The sequence below is a fragment of the Camellia sinensis genome, chromosome 5, assembly GCF_055761805.1.
Source record: "Camellia sinensis isolate YWXY chromosome 5, ASM5576180v1, whole genome shotgun sequence".
NCBI lineage: Eukaryota > Viridiplantae > Streptophyta > Magnoliopsida > Ericales > Theaceae > Camellia > Camellia sinensis.
The window spans coordinates 151,101,757-151,118,978 of NC_138965.1; the positions used below are offsets into that span (position 1 = coordinate 151,101,757).

The 17,222-nt window shown below is 42.3% G+C and overlaps 1 protein-coding gene across 1 annotated transcript; it reads left to right on the plus strand.

The window, feature by feature from the left end:
* Positions 1-11,093: 11,093 nt before the first annotated feature.
* On the plus strand, positions 11,094-17,098 carry LOC114318363 (zinc finger (Ran-binding) family protein). Its single transcript, XM_028265227.2, has 5 exons — positions 11,094-11,848; positions 12,658-12,775; positions 13,890-14,242; positions 14,846-14,944; positions 15,554-17,098. The coding sequence occupies exons 1-5, from the start codon at positions 11,169-11,171 to the stop codon at positions 16,845-16,847; spliced, it is 2,544 nt and encodes an 847-aa protein (XP_028121028.2). The 5' UTR covers positions 11,094-11,168; the 3' UTR covers positions 16,848-17,098.
* Positions 17,099-17,222: the final 124 nt, after the last annotated feature.

The following is a 17,222-nucleotide window of genomic DNA, read 5'->3' on the forward strand; positions in this document are numbered from 1 at the left end:
ATGGGTCGTCTCTAGGCTTTGACATTCACTCCCGTCACTTGTGACTTCCGAGTTCTGTCAAAGAGGGGCAACTGTAGACACCCCATTTTTGACCGACCTTAAGACTCAGATGTCACCGATTGAGCGCTTGGTGATGTTGCATAATGTGCTTGTTCAGAAGTTTCAGAGTCGCGGCCGTGAGCCCTGCCTCCGGACTCCCGAACCCTTTTCTGTGCCTTGTCTCGGTTTGCGAACCAGACTCGGTTTTCTCTGTTTCTTTTCCTGAGGGGAGAGAGAGGTCCCGTAGACCATCTCTCAACGTCCGTAGGCTACATTTGGTGGCCGTAGGCCATTTTGCCCATTTCGGAGTCCGGTTCCCGGTTTTCGGAGCCGTCAGGCCGTGTGCCTCGGTTCGGGACCGCTTAACCATCTCCTATTGCCCTGTTTTTTTGGCATACATCCTATTTCATCCATTTTGAGGGACACTGAGGGCTGAGAAACCCACTTCGAGGTCAAATACGATTTTCGGTGCTTAACAGCCCATTTCTGGGACCCCGAACTACGTGTTTTGGCTCCGGAACATTCGTTTTGCAACGGTTTTCGCTCATTTTTGGCAGGTACCTCTGTTTTATCACAGGGAAGGTCACTGAAGGGTGGGAGGCCAGCAATTGTTGCGACAGCCAGTTATCTCTCCTCCCGAGCCTCCCGGCGCCCGTTTTTCCAACTTCCGGGCTAATGTTGAATACCTTAGAGCTAGCGTTGCCAACTTTCAACCACATATCTGTGATCTACACATCTGAGAGGCCCCTAAAAGTTCATGGCCGGCCATTAAGGTCATTTGACCCTTTTGACCCCTTTCTTCCGGGCTAATGTTGAACCCCTTGGACCCTTTTTCTCCAACTTTCAACCACATATCTGTGATGTACACACCTGAGAGGCCACTAAAAGTTTATGGCCGGCCATTAAGGTCACTTGACCCTTTTGAACCCCTCTTTCCGAGCCACTGTTGAACCCCTTGGGCCCACTTTCTTGGAATTTCAATTACATGGTTGTGTTGTACACACAAAGGCCTACCTCCCCAATACCTGGCCGGCCAGAAAAGATGCTTGACCCTTTTGACCCCTAGCCGGCCGGCTAGGGGGTGTGGCCGGCCGGCCACCTCCAGCAAAAGTAAGCGGCCGGCCGTGCTCCTCTCACTGTGCCCCTTCCAGCTGTGAGGCAATATCCCCCAGATATTTTCTGTATCCGGGGGATATTTTGGGAGAGAGTTTTCCTCTCCATTTGACCCCCCTTTTACACCCCCTTTCTTGACCTTATAACCAGCTGAAGACCTTCTTCTAGGGGGTTAGAAAATTTGATCTTAAGAACTCCATAGCCAACTCCATCTTCATCTTCTTCAATTCTTCAAAAACCCTAAGTCCATTAACCTCCATTCCTTCTATACCACCAAGCTCTACCACCACTATCTCATTTCCAGCAGCTAGGAAGGGTTCTTGAAGGCCAAAGGAGCAGCAAATCCATCCAAGAAGCAACCAAAGTCTAGATCTTCAAGGGTAAGTTACACTTTGATCCTTTTGACCCTTTTCTTTGATCTATTTCTAAGCCTCATTTCTTTTTGGTTTCAAGCTTCGGTCCTAACTGAAAAGGACCATATTTTGAGCTCATCTTCACTTCTCATTAAGGGCTCAACCTTGATTGAGCCCTCCATAATATACTTGCTTCATTGACCATGTTGTATGTCATGATTTTGTATGCTTTTTTTGACCTATGAGCAATTTATTTTCGAGCATGTTGTAAACTGATATGAGGCATATTTTGAGCCCCTCTTCAACATTGGAGAAGGGCTCAACATTGTTTGGTGTTTCCATGTGTCACTTGTAGTTTAATCCCCTATTTGGCCCCATTTTTGCATAAGGTGATAGCCCTCTTGGTTTCTGTTTTTGGACCTTGATCCGAACTGAAAGTGGTCTTATTTTGGCCTATACTTCATGTTTCATTCACACTTTTTTTCTGTTTGGTGATTGTTTTATACACTTCATGTTTTAGTACCTTTTGAGCCTTATTTTGCATCATATTTTTAGCATGTTTGTATACTGATTTTGAGGCTGCCATATACTGTAAATGTTCATATTTTTGGTCCATCTTCAGTGTTATAGAAGGAAATTTTTCAGTTTGAGTTTTGCTTATACCACTTGCTTCTTTACCCCTCTTTTGGCCCCCATTCTTGCATGCTATGCTTCCCTTACCTATGCTTACTGTTTGGCCATGTTCATAACTGTGAAAGTGCATCTTTTGGGACTGTCTAGCTTCTGTCTTTGCATTGCATGTCCATGTTGTGCATGTTTAGTATGGCTATAGGCCATTTCGGATGCCTAATGTTGCATTTCGGGTCATTTCCTTACATTTCATGTCATTTCGCTTCATTTCGGGACTGTTTTCCCCCATATTTTGTTGCTGAAATTCCATTAGCATGCTTACATATCATTTTGGCCTTGTTTCATTTCATTTTATCATTGCCTCGGTTTGCGTGCCTGTGTGCACGCATTTCGAGGCACTTCATTTTCTGCCATCGGCATCTTATGTGAGTGTGGCTGAGGCTCACTCATGTTAGTATAAGTCCATTTATCATTTTCCATGTCATTCGCATCATTTTATCATTGCCTCGGTTTGCGTGCCCGTGTGCACGCATTTCGAGGCACTTCATTTTCTGCCATCGGCATCTTATGTGAGTGTGGCTGAGGCTCACTCATGTTAGTATAAGTCCATTTATCATTTTCCATGTCATTCGCATCATTTTATCATTGCCTCGGTTTGCGTGCCTGTGTGCACGCATTTCGAGGCACTTCATTTTCTGCCATCGGCATCTTATGTGAGTGTGGCTGAGGCTCACTCATGTTAGTATAAGTCCATTTATCATTTTCCATGTCATTCGCATCATTTTATCATTGCCTCGGTTTGCGTGCCTGTGTGCACGCATTTCGAGGCACTTCATTTTCTGCCATCGGCATCCGATGTGAGTGTGGCCGAGGCTCACTCATGTTGGTATAAGTCCATTTGTCATTTCCGTATCATTCTGTCATCGCCTCGGTTTGCGTGCCCGTGTGCACGCATTTCGAGGCATCTCATTTTCATCATATCTGTCATCGCCTCGGTTTGCGTGCCCGTGTGCACGCATTTCGAGGCATCTCATTTTCATCATATCTGTCATCGCCTCGGTTTGCGTGCCCGTGTGCACGCATTTCGAGGCATCTCATTTTCATCATATCTGTCATCGCCTCGGTTTGCGTGCCCGTGTGCACGCATTTCGAGGCATCTCATTTTCATCGTATCTGTCATCGCCTCGGTTTGCATGCCCGTGTGCACGCATTTCGAGGCATCTCATTTTCCATGTCATTTTAGCATTGCCTCGGTTTGCGTGCCCGTGTGCACGTACTTCGAGACATCTCATTCTCATTGTATTTATCATCGCCTCGGTTTGCGTGCCCGTGTGCACGCACTTCGAGGCATCTCATTTTTCAACATCCAGTCACTTTCTCGGTTTGTGTGCCCGCTTGCACGCATTTCGAGGCATCTCGTTCCATAGCATTCTGTATGTTAGGATTATATTTTAGTTGCATTTCATGCATATCATGCATGTTGCATCGTGTCCGGAATAAGAGTTAGCCCGGACACGGGAAACGAGGTACATTTCGTACTCCGAGTGACGGAATGTGTCTCTATTCCCCCAGTCGCCGACACTCCGGATTATCCATGATGGGGTTAGGTTTTAGCTATAGTTTCATGTGCATTCATCCTATATAGAGTTGTGCATTTCGATTCCTCGGCCATCATGCCTCGGTATGCACGATTGGTGGCACGAGGATCGAGACATGCATATATTTGTGCAAATACATTGCTATGCCCCTTTCCTGCTCTCTGTTGCAGCAAAACGGAGAATCAACGACTTTTTGGGACTTGGCACGCTTTTCAAGGAACAGGTGTAAACAGAGGCTAATTGGGGCATCCCGGTGGATTTCCGCGCAAGACAATCCGGACATGCATCATCCATCAGAAGCAAGGCAGCCCCTGGCTTGCACGCCAGTTTATTTGCTTTCTAGTTAATTCATTAATTAATTAGAATTCTGTAATATTTTGGACTGTAATATTCTTTTATTTTGGGGACTGTAATATTTGGACTGTATTATTTATTCGGACCCTCCGAGTGAGGGCACAACTGTAATAAGTGTGCGTGAGTGTGATGTATGTCTTCCAACCCCACGTCTTTCTCCCTTTTATTTATCCGCTTATGATGGTTAGATTAGGGCATGTTTAAATTAACATACAGTATGACAGCATGTTTGCATCATTCATCTGTATTGCATGCACCGGGCTCGGCGCATCATACTAACTGCATTGTATTTTTAATTCCAAGTTGAATACATGTTAGTTGTAGCATCTCATATACCATCTTAGAATAGCCGAGCCTGCTATAGTTACATTTTTGCATGTGATGCATTAGGCATTTCTGTATACTTAGCATCATGCATGATTTCTAATATAGTTTCTATTTTGGCTTGGAGTACTCGGTAAGTTTTTATGCTTTAGCATCCTTGCATGCGTGTGAGTGAATGCCATGATAGCATGCTTACCATGAAGCTATGTGCTTATCTGATATATCTGTCTGAATGCCTGTGGGTGAAGGTTGGGTTATCTGAATTGGAATGAATCACCAAAATGTTTCAAGCCTACCTGCGGGTAACAAACCATTTTCAAAAACAAGCATGAAATGTTTTGTTCCAATTCGGGCGACCCGGTCTATACTTATATGCTGTGCGCGTCACATAGTAACCTAGGCTAATAACCGGTATAAGAACTCACAATGTTTTCAAAAATTGATATCATGGTTAGTAGAGGCCGGTCTATGACCGGGCGAGCGGGGGTGCTCACGAAGTGACCTTCCCCAATCGTACCCAAGTTCCCGAGCCGAGGCAACTTTGGTGATGACGGACGCGTGGCCTTTTGGCACCGAGTCAGGGTTTCCTAAATTTCCCAAAATAAAATATTTAGGTGGCGACTCTGTATCTGGCAAAGCAGTCCATGTTTGGCACTTCTTTCAAAAATCTGTTTTTCTCAAAAACGATTTGCCGGATTTGGACTCTTTGGTTCAGACTTAGAACCGTGACTACGAAAAGTCGAGTCCGAGCTGTAGCGAGGTCCCCCGCGGGCTTGTTACAAACGGTTGATCAGTGAAGACCACTATAGAATGGGCTTGGAAGTAAAGGCGGAGTCGTCTGGAGGCTGTGACCAAGGCTAAGGACATTTTTTCTGACAATGGGTAGTTCTGTTCCGCCCCCCGAAGAGCCCGACTGATGTAGTAGACCGGTCGCTGGACAGAACTGTCTTCCCTGACGAGTGCTGCACTAACTGCAGTGTGTGACACGGCCAGATAGAGGAAGAGGGGTTCGCCCGTGATGGCTTGAGAAAGTAGGGAGGGTTAGCCATGCACTGTTTCAACTGTTGAAAGGCCTCTTCAGACTCTGCCGTCCATTCAAAAGTTTGTAGAAGGACTTTGAAGAAGGGGAGGCACTTATTCGTTGCTCGGGAAATGAAGCAGTTGAGGGCGGCCACTCGGCCAGTAAGCCTCTGAACCTCCTTGACTGTTCTGGGTGACTGCATTTCGATTAAGGCCTTGATCTTTTCGGGGTTAGCCTCGATGCCCCGCTGACCGACCATGGGTCCCAAAAATTTCCCAGATCCTACGTTGAAGGCACATTTTTTCGGATTGAGCTTCATCTGGTATTTGCGTAGGGTGACGAAGGTTTCTCGGAGGTCAGCCAGATGATCGGTGGAGAGCTTGTTGTTGACCAGCATGTCATCGACATATATTTCCATGTTCCGGCCTATCTGATGATGGAAGACGGCATTGACCAACCGTTGGTAAGTGGCCCTGGCATTCTTCAACCTAAATGGCATCACACGGCAATGGTAGGTGCCTCGGTCGGTGATGAAGGATGTGTGCTCCTGGTTAGATGGGTGCATCAAGATTTGGTTGTATCCAGAGAAGGCATCCATGAAACTGAGCATTTGATGACCGGTCGTGGCGTCGACCAGCAGATCTATGCAAGGAAGAGGGTAACTGTCCTTGGGGCAAGCTTGGTTGAGGTCGGAGTAGTCGACACAGAGTTGTCATTTACCATTGTTTTTACGAACCAGAACCATATTCGACAGCCATCTGGGGTAGTCCACATTAGTGATAAACTGTGCCTCAAGGAGTTTGTCTACTTTAGAAACAATAAGGTTATTGCGTTCCGGGTGAAAAATGCGTTGCTTCTGGTGGATAGGTCGGAAATGGGGCTCAATACTAAGACGGTGGTTGATGAAGGAGGGGTCAATACCCGGCATATCGGAGTGAGTCCAGGCAAACACGTCGTTGTGTTTAACCAGGAGGGCAGTGAGGTCGGCCTTAGCTTGGGGGGATAGTTGGCTGCCGATCTTGGCGGTTTTGGCCGGGTTGGTAGGGTCGACGAGGACTTCGACGAGCTCCTCCACTGGTTCCTCTCTGACCAGCTTGTCTTCATCTCTGACATCGAGTCCTTCAATGATCATAGCCTCCTTCAACTTGACTTCTTTAAGTGATGCGACATAATATTCTCTGGCCACGGTCTGCTCTCCGCTCACTGTGCCGACCCCAAGATCGGTGGGAACTTGATGGCAATATGGTAAGTGGATGTGATAGCTTGGAAAGCATTTAGGGCAGTGCGGCCAAGGATGATGCTGTAGGCAGAGGGGCAGTCAATAACAAAGAAGGTGAGCAACTTTGTGGTCTGTTGCGGGTACTCGCCAATTGTGATAGGAAGATCGATGGAGCCGATGGAGGTCACCCGGTCGCCAGTGAAACTGACTAAAGGGCTTTGGAGGGGAAACAAACTTCCTTCCCCAATCTTGAGCTGGCGGAAGCAATTGAGGAAGATGATGTCTGAAGAACTGCCGTTGTCGACGAGAACCCGTCTGACCTTGTAATTGGAGAGGAGGGCAGAAATGACGAGAGGGTCGTCATGAGGATAACGGATGCTTGTGCAGTTGGCGTCCGTAAAGGTGATGGGCTTAGTCCACTGTCTAGGGTGTTTGGAGGGTCGGTCCAACGTGGCAACTTCTTTGTTTGAGCCTTGCCTTATTTTCCTGAGTTCTGCCCGCTGAGCCGACCGGGATGGTCCTCCATAAGTAAGCCCGCCGGAGATAACTCTGATTTCTCCAACAGGTGGAGCGGGGTTACCTTGTGCCTGAGGTTGCTGTGGAGGGCGATCATGACCTTGGTTAGGCTGTGCTGGCTGTCGGGGAGGAGTGCGCCGGCGGTTGTTTCTGATGGGTTCAGTTCTCTGCCTCTGCTGAGGGCGAGTATTCGTGAATCGGCTGAGGCGTCCTTGACGAATCAAGCCCTCGACCTAATCTTTGAGGTTAACACACTCCTCGGTATTATGGTTGTGATCCTGGTGAAAATGGCAATATTTGGACTGGTCTTTCCAATTGGAAGGAGTCCGTGATGGTTGGGGCCATTTTAGGGGGTAGTCCCACTGGATCTGATGGAGGGCTTGTTCCATATGGGAGTTTAGGGGGGTGTACCGCTTGAACCGGCGGGGCGGTCGGGCTGGGGCCGACCGGCCAGTTCTGGGGGGTCGGTCAGTGTACTGAGATGTTTGGTTATTGTACTGGGTATTTCTAGTTTCTAAATCTTTTCTCTTTTCCTTGGGGGTCGGGTTTTTGGTTATAGGATCTTGCCGGGTGGCTAGGGAATCTTCAGCATTCATGTATTTTTGGGCTTTGGAGAGTAGGGCTGCCATAAAGGTCGGGGGGTTTTTAGAGAGAGAGAAAATAAAGTCAGATGATCGCAGACCGGCCATGAAAGTCGTAAGGATGACCTTGTCATCGTTTTCCGCTACTTGCAGGGCTTCGGTGTTGAAGAGGGTAACAAAACTGCGTAGCGACTCCTCCTCGGTCTGACGAATATTGAGGAGTTAGGTTGCCGGACGCTGCTGGCGCTGGGCTCCAATTAAATGGCTGAGGAAAGAGTCACTGAGGTGTTGGAAAGTGGAGACAGAGTTTGCTGACAGTTGACTAAACCAAAGTCGAGCTGACCCCTTGAGTGTCACGAGGAAAGCCCCGCACATGATTTCGTCAGGGAAAGCATGGAGGATCATGAGGGTCCTATAGGTCTCCAAGTGTTCGACTGGGTCCGTCGTACCGTCAAAAGAGTCGATGGTGGGCATTTTGAACTTAGGGGGTAGAGGTTTATCCCGGATGGAGGTGACGAATGGCGAGTTGGCTGTGGTAGAGGGTTTATGCTGGATGTTCTGCATGACCCCTTGGAGTTGGAGCTCCATGGCTCGGAGTTCTGCATCCTAGAGAGAAATGTTGTCACCACCGGAGGGCAGCGGGGGCTGGACGCTACTGGCCTCTCATTTAGGGGTTGGTGCCGGGACCGATGGATGTGGGGTCAGGGTGGTGGATTTATATTTGGGGGAGGAGGTTGTAAGTCTTCCAAGTTGGGTGGATTAGGCTACATGATAGTATGGCTAGGGGCTCGTTCTTGGTTGGGGGGAATATCTAGGGGTGGTGGAGGAGGCATAGGAAGGTTTCTTTGGAGTAGAGCATTTATTAGGGCTTGGTTTTGCTCGGCCATGCGGTTAATGTGTTGGTAAGCTCGATGAAATACTGTGGTGGGTTGTTTTGATTGGAGGGGTCGGCTTGGTGGTCGGCAGCGTTATGGTGAGAAGCTATGGATCTAGTCGTAACCATACACTTTGATGGGTAGCGAGAAAAGGTTGTTGGGACAAGATTTCCAGTAACAATGAGCACAACTGGTGCGCGAAGCAAAGCATTCCCACAGACGGCGCCAATTGATGATATAGTTCGTTCCAGGTGGAACGGGTTGGATTGATCTACGCTCCTCAAGCCTATGTCCGAATGACCAAACCCACGGGGGAACCTGCACAAAAGTCCAATGGGGAACGGGGAGTCCCTCAGCGAACCCTCCAACGAGCAAGTTAGGAAGAAAAGTGGATTGTAGAGATAGACTAGAGATAGAAAAGCTTAACCTTCTTCTTGTCTTCAACGTCTGTTTATAACTTCTGGTAATCATTTCGTTGTCCCTTCCGACCTGTCACCTTGGCCGAAAGTCTATGCTGTAGCTTACCTTGTTCAGGGTGAGGACGTGCTATCCTGATGGAGAAGGGTTATCGCAATAAATGCTGTAAGGGGCCTCATTAATGGCGATGTGCCGTGACAATAACTTTGCAGATCTTTGTCTGCTGATGTGGCTTGCCCTTCTCTCGCCACGTGTCTTGATGTCATTGGTTCTTATTGCTATGTGGGGCTTTAGCAGTTCTGGACTTTAGTATTTGAGATATGTATTGGGCCCTAAACGGTGGGCTATAATCTTTATGGGTTTACCCATGTCAGGCTATATTTTTGTGACTTGACGCCAATGTCTAATTGTTATGGGAGTCACAAATTCATCAAAACAACAATGATTTATCCCTTTAATTTGAGAGTATTAATTGAACACTAATGATGTGAAAATTCAAAAAAAAAAAAAAATCTAAAATCAAAACATCACATCAATAAGTGAACCCATTCCCTAGAGCTCCTTTAGAACTCATAGTTTAGAGCTCCCAAACATTTGTCTTCATCAAAATTGGATCTTTAATACACATTTCAATAAAATATGACTTTAATTATTATTTTATTTTATTTAAATTTATATTTTCAAAATGCAAATTTAATTTAAAGCTGCAACTTCAAAGTGGCCAATTGGACACTTTGACTTTGTAAAGTAAGTTAAAAGTTAATTTTTTTAATTTTTTTTTTATAAAAATTTGTTGAAAAAATATAAAAAAAAATAGAGAAGTGATACAACCCAACAAAATTAAAAAATCAAAAAATTGACTTTAAACTGAGTTTCCATTGTATTTTATTTTGTTTTCATGCAAATTTTGTTTTCAGCAAACTAAATTGACAAATTGTTTTTGAAAAATTATTTAAAATCGTACAAATAACCTAATTTTATTTTTAAAAATACAAAAACAAAACAAACATAATCAACGGGGGGGTTGTGGGTTCGACCGGACTCGTTTGAGAATATGTTAATTTTAGGAATTTTTTAATTTTTTATAAAAAAAATTACAAAATAATAATATAAAAATTTAGGCCAAGTTTGGAAAGACTAAATAAGTGTACTTTTTGACTTTTTATGAAATATGGATTGGATTTGGATTGGGTTTGAAGTGATGTGTTAGAGAGATAATGTGACTTAAATAAGATGATGTGACTTAAATAGAATAGTGACTTTTTGACTTTTTGAATTTTTTTAGAGGATGCCAAACTTGGCCTTATAATAACTTTTTAATTTTTTTTAATTTTTTTTTTTTTTTTCACTATAATTGATAAATTAAGCGAATTCGTGAAGGGAAATTAATCGAAGGTAGGGGTGAGCATGGTCCGGATTGGACCGGATTGGGATAAAACCAGGACCAATCCGTTATCTACGGTTCCTAAAAAATTGGAACCAATCCAATCCGTTTAAATCATGGAACCAATTCGAACCAATCCATTTAAATATGGATTGGATCGGTTTAGGACCATGGATTCACATAATTAAATAACAAAAATATATTTATAACACTTTAATTTTATAAAAATATAAACATAGCGCTATATTAGTTCCACAATAGCAATATATTTTTCTATAATAGCGACATACTGTTCTAAAATTTAAACAACCATAAGAAAATTTGGTTTCACTATAAGTATTTAAACCATTACAAATTAAAACTAAAAACCAACAAACAAGAGTAATAAAAGAAAATATTATACGGTTTTAGGTTTAAGTTTAGATTTTATATAGAATTAAGAGAAGATACTATGGGGGAGGATGTATAATAAAAATATAGACTATTTGTATACGGTTCGGATCGGTTCCAATCCGGAACCGTGGGATTCAATCCGGAACCAATCCGTAGACTACGGATTTTTAATTCTTCAATCCGGAACCGAACCGCAGATTCAAAAAACCAATCCAAACCTATCGAATTGGACTGGACTGGATCGGATTACGAATTTTACGGATCACTTGCTCACCCTAATCGAAGGCCCAACTTGTCAGACCGAGGGTTTAAGCATTTCTTCTTTCACCATTTCTCAGCTCTCTGTGTTTCATGGTGAGGGTTTTAAAACCTCACCACACTAGTCTCTCTCTCTCTCTCTCTACAATGGCACAGACCACTCTTCTGTCTCTCCTCCGACGACGCCTCTCCTCTCAAAACCCTAACCTCTTCAAAACCACTCGACCTCTCTTTCTCTCTCATCTTCTCCTCACACCCAAACCCTTCTCTTCTCTCTCCTCTCCCCCAAACCCCTCTGATCCCGAACCCACCTCTCTCTCAGCCCGCATGAGCTTCGTCTTCGACCAAATCGACGCCATCGAGAGAGAACGCTCTCAGAAAGACGACACTCTTCAGCGAATTCGCGCTTGGCGCGAGTCCAAGAAGAACAAAATCCACGAGCATAGCAACCACAATCTAGGATTTGGTGTCACTGAATTGAGGCCTATTGAGCCTATCTTCCTGGAGACGGAGGTGAAGGAGGAGGAGAGAGGTGGCTTGTTGAGTAGGGAGGTGGAATTGGTGCATACATGGCCTGAGTGGATTGAATTGATGCAGAGGTTGGTGCAGCAGAACTATTTTGATCATAGGAGGAAGGATGAGGAGAAGATGGTGGAGGATTTGGGGTTTCAAATGTCGGATGTTGCGGAGGAAGGGATCGATTTCACGAGGGATTGGAAGACTGTTCAGACCGCTTGTCTCAATTTCGGGCGTGATCGGTTCGATATCTTGAGGTCTGTGGTTGCTTTCTTGATATGTATATAGCAATGTTTGATCTTAGTTTTATGATTAGTATGTGAATTTTAATTATGGACTTATGGAATGTAATTTGAACTAACTATGAAAGGGAATTATATTTCCATTTTTTTCCCTCTGAAAAATGCCCTATTGGCAAAAGCAAGAAGGGACTTTTTGAGGTTAAGTAAATAGAAAATAGAGTGAATTTGAATATTAGAACTTTTAGTGTTTCACTAATATTGCTGGTATTTTCTTAGTTTATTTTCCAAGTTTGTCTTAATTTTGGGTACAAAACAATGGTGTTGCTTCATTGTACTTCCTTGTCTATGGACTGAATTCAAATATTGTGGGTAGATATATTGTTCTTTAAAACAGTTCAAATTTCATTGGAATTGTTGATAATTCTAATTTTTCAAACAAAAAAACTGAAAGAGTGAGCAACCTGTCTCTAAAGCTTTAGAAAAGTCACTATTCTTGGTTGCTGAGAGAATTGACAGTAGGAAATTACTGAATTTTGAGTCTTTAAGTTGTTCACGATTTTGAACCCAAGAATGGTAAGACTACCTAACCATACTTTGTAGAACAATTTATTTTGCTAAGTTAACCTTACTAAATGGAGGGTAAGGTTAACCATACTGCATCCAACAAAGCAGAGTTACTACCCTCGAGCATTCTTTTGAGTTTTTTGGATGCTGTTCTTAGGATTCAGAGGGTATTTTCACTGACTTTAACTATTATGATTTACCGTAAACTTTCAATTTAAGCACGTCAGTTGAGATGTGCTTAGAATGGCAATTTATTTCAGGTCATTGTCGAGACAAGATATTCAAATTTTGGTTGGCTATGGGTGCCCTAGTGCGGATAAGAAGGTGGTTTTTTCTGCAAAGTTACTGAGGAAACATGTCCACCTTGATGAGGGAGATGTAAGCTTTACTTTGTTGGCTTGTTAGTAAGTCATCATTTACCATATGGTTAATGCTCAACATATGCATGATGATAATCCTTCTTTGTTATTCTTTCATGTGTCACACAATATTTGGCAATTTGCTTTTCTTTGGGCTTAGGATTTCCATTGTAACATAGGCTGTTCTGGAAAACAAGTGAAAATGTTTCTAAATCATGGATGTTTTCATAGTAAGTTGAACCTCCCTTTTTAGATACACCAATTTTTGTAACTTGGTTTTGCACTAGAGCAGGGGTTTGCTCTCTCTCTCTCTCAATTGCCAAATTGTTGACAAGAAATTTTATTTATCACAAAAAAAGATAAAACAGTTTTTTGTTTTGTACTAGGTCAAATCTGCGACCTTAGAATAGTAAGATTTTGACTTACCATTTTAGCTTCATTGATAGAGATGTGTGAAATGATGTCTTTATGACAAGTGTATCGCACTCCATTTTCTCTTATTATAGTTCTCTGATTTCTTTCTATTTTACAATCTATTGGCTTTGCCACTATGCAAACACAAGCTTCTAATGGAAGTGTACCATTTCTTTTTGATTGTGTCTGTGATTCATTATGAAGATTATGGATGTAGTTGCTAAAAGTTATGGTGCTAGATTTGAGAAAAGAAATATTTGTAGATGAAACATCATTTTTAAATTTCCAGCAATAAAGTCTTTTATTAATGTTGTGAAGAACATAGCAATGGCTTTATGGTTGATCCCCGTTGTTCTCCCTAAATCTCTCATGGGTGATCAATTGGATCTTGGTTTACTTATTTTTGGAGGACTTTTCCTCCTTTTAGGTTCCTAACAGGTCTTATAGCATTCATTTAATGAGAAATAAAGCTGCTGCCACCCTTATTATTAACTCTGAAACTAACATGTGTGATGGAGTTTGACTTGGACACGGATGTTCAACTTTCTGATAGTGAACTGCATTCTGTCAGTATATGCAGTTGCTTCCGATGGGACAATTAACAATAGAACTGAGTTTTCATGTTACATTAGTCACAATCTCCTCAGCAACATCTTGACACTTACATCAAACGAATGAAAATTAAAATTATTAACTCTACTGAATATGATTATTTGTAGGTTTGTAGTTCCTGCAGTTTGAGGAACTCCTGCGAAAGAGCATATCTTGTAACAAATAAAGAAGACGAGGCACGGACTATTGACGTTATGCGTGTCCTATTGACATATGGCTTTGATCCTGTAAAAGGATCGGTTGTCAATGAGCCCGTTCTGAAAATAAAATCAGTGAAGACTGTTATCCGCAAACTACTGCATGAGGTTGTCAAGTTGAGTGCAGTTCCAATAGATCCAAATCTTCCTCCTCCTGTAATAATAAAACCTCCACCAAAAGTGAAGCAGCCTCCTCCTCCTCCAAAGAAACGAGTTGGACGTGATGACATTGAGATGAAAAAAGGGGATTGGCTGTGTCCTAAGTAGGTATCTCTTTAAGAGTTATGTAATTTTGTTATATGCAACATGTTTTCTTTTGAATTTGATTCCCAAGGCATTGGCATTGTCAATAATGTTTATATTATATAAGCATCCAAAATGAAGGAATATTAGAAACAAATGATCGTAAGAACATTATGTCTGTGGCAAACAAAATCGTGGCATGTATATGCTATGCTGCCTTTGGTACGTAAATAGAATGTTCCTGGTCATCTCAGATGTAGCCTTACATTGGGCGACCAACCTTAAACAATAAATAACAGCATTATATTCCAATTTAATAATTTGCCCTGGCTTCTCTGACTGCCAGGAGACAGATGGCATCATAGGATTAAACAATTAGTGCGGTTGATCTTTTGTCACAAATGGCATAGTCGGCTGCACTGATGGCCACCATGACCATGTATTGGTTTTGAAGGGTCATCAGTAAGAGTTATTTCAAAACGATTTGAAATCATTGGTTGTGTTTTGGCATTCAATGGGAGTTAAGATTTCCTGTGTAATATATATATATATATATATTTATTTGATTTTTTTTGGTAAGTAGATTCTTGTGTAATTTGATAAGCAATAAATAATGGTTTCAGGTGTGACTTCATGAATTTTGCAAAGAATACAGTGTGCCTGCAGTGTGATGCCAGGCGTCCCAAGAGACAACTGCTTCCAGGAGAATGGGAATGCCCTCAGTATGTTTCCACTTGCTACTGTTATTTATGCTCTTTTGTTGATGCTATTACTAATGTGGTGATGGTTATGGGTGGTATGTGTGTGTGTGCCTGTATACACATAGCTGATCGTGTTAGAGTAGGTCAAGAGGTTCATCAAAGGGCTTAAAAGGATTTTTTGGCATCATATTTGGGGTCTTCTTGGTTATGAAATGGGAAGGTGCAATCTGATGATTGCAACAAAACTATATCATCCTTATTATTCAACAGTTCACTTTTGTACTTTTTTCCTCTTCCATTTTTCATTTTCTTTTTATTGTTTTTCTTTTTTGGATTAATTACACTTTACCCCCTTCAACTATAACAAAATATCATACAAAGACCCTTCAACTATTCAAAATCGGACAAAGACCCCCTTCTAGAGGGGGTGAAAGTAGTTAACCCTTTTTTTTTGGGATGGTTGTACATGCTGAAGCTATCAAAATTTGTTTCACCATTTGTTGAGCAAGACCAAGAAATGGTTGGTCTTGCCCCAAACATGGCCTACCATTTGCAAATCTGTACCCAATGCTGTTGTTTACAATAGATGAAGAATTTTACATGTTTATCCTTGGTGCTATTCTTTGGCAGGTGCAATTTCTTGAATTATAGGAGGAATATGGTATGTTTTCACTGTGAACACAATCGTCCCCCGGATGAATTTACAGAGAATCAAATGCAAGACAGGCAACGTGGTCCTAAGACGAGGTTGGAGAAGGTTCCCAACAGGGCAGATGTTTCTAATGCATGGAATTTCGATTTTGATGACGATGAATCTGATGGGGCAGACGTTGCTGCTTTTGAGCATGCAGATTCTCAGAAGCTGAATGAAGATTTTCCTCCACATAGTCGTGCTCATGGAGAAAACTTTAGGGGGGCTGACGATGATTCCTTTATGGCCAGAAGAACTCCAAAGACACATGAAAGAGAATACTCCAATCCTGCACATCAGAAACCTGGGACAGGATTTGATGATTTTGAAGATGAAGAAGATGATGATGTCGACAGTTATGAGCTGGACGCGCAGAACAACAATCAAGTTCCAAGGAGATCTTCAATTGATTTCTCCGAGGTCGAAGGTGACTCTGAATCTGAAGATGTTGATGGCTTTGATATGGATCATAGGTTGCACAATAAGTCGTCCAGGACAATGCGTCGAAAAGCAGCTTTCTCTGGCTCTGAGGCTGATGAACAAGATTTTGGTTCAGATAATGAGCTCCCAGTTCACCCCAACTGGAAATCAAGTCATGTTGCTGATTCCAGACAAAGGAGTAAGGGCACGAAAAGTTTCGTTGCAGATGAAGATTATGGGCTCAGTTCCGACACTGATGACTTTGTAGATGAAGATTTTAGATCCAAGAAAAACAAGGGAAATAAACAGGTTTCTAGTAGCCACGATTCTAGGAAGAGACAAATTCCTGTCAGTAGTGATGAGTCCTTTTCTGGTCTGGATTCTGACGAGGAAGATCTACGTGCCCCTAGAGATAAAAGAGGAAGCATTTCAAAGGGTCGTGGCAATATTAAGTTTTCTGGGGACTCACGATTTGGATCTAATGGTATGTCAGGTGGCAGAAGGAAGCCGTCGGATGATGATTTTGATAGATCATCACAAGGGTCACGTGGCAATAGTCGAGGATTTCAAAGGGTTGATGACTATGGTGGACGTAGAATGAATAACAGCAAGGGTAGTGATTTTAATAGATCATCAAAAAAGCCTCATGGTAATAATAGAGGATTTCAAAAGGATGAGCATGGTGGCCGTAGAACAAATGATAGAGGTGGTCATTGGCGGCGTGGAGGGTTTAATGGTTCTGATAACCGGTCAGATCTGGACAGGGATTTTGATGATGATAGACCCAGAAGGCAGCGCATAAATGTACGATGAGTATCAGCTGATTCAATTTGGTTTCTGGTGGGCGGAGCTACGCATCAAGTAGTTGGTTCAACTGAACTTTGATTTTTTTGTTTTTAGAATTATGTTGTATTATATAAAAATTTTAAGAGGTTTTTATAAATTGATACCATTAAAATTATTAAAAAAAAATAGATTTATCATCAACAACAAAAAATTGTTTAAAAAAATAATTAATTTTGTACTTATTATATTTTTATATCATTTTTTATTTAACACGCATAGTTATTAATAGTTGAATATAAATATAAAAGAAACTTATATAGATACTATTATAAATTAGTATAATAATCATTGTGTATGTCATACATTAAATAGTAAATAAAACATGGTGTGAAAATATGATGA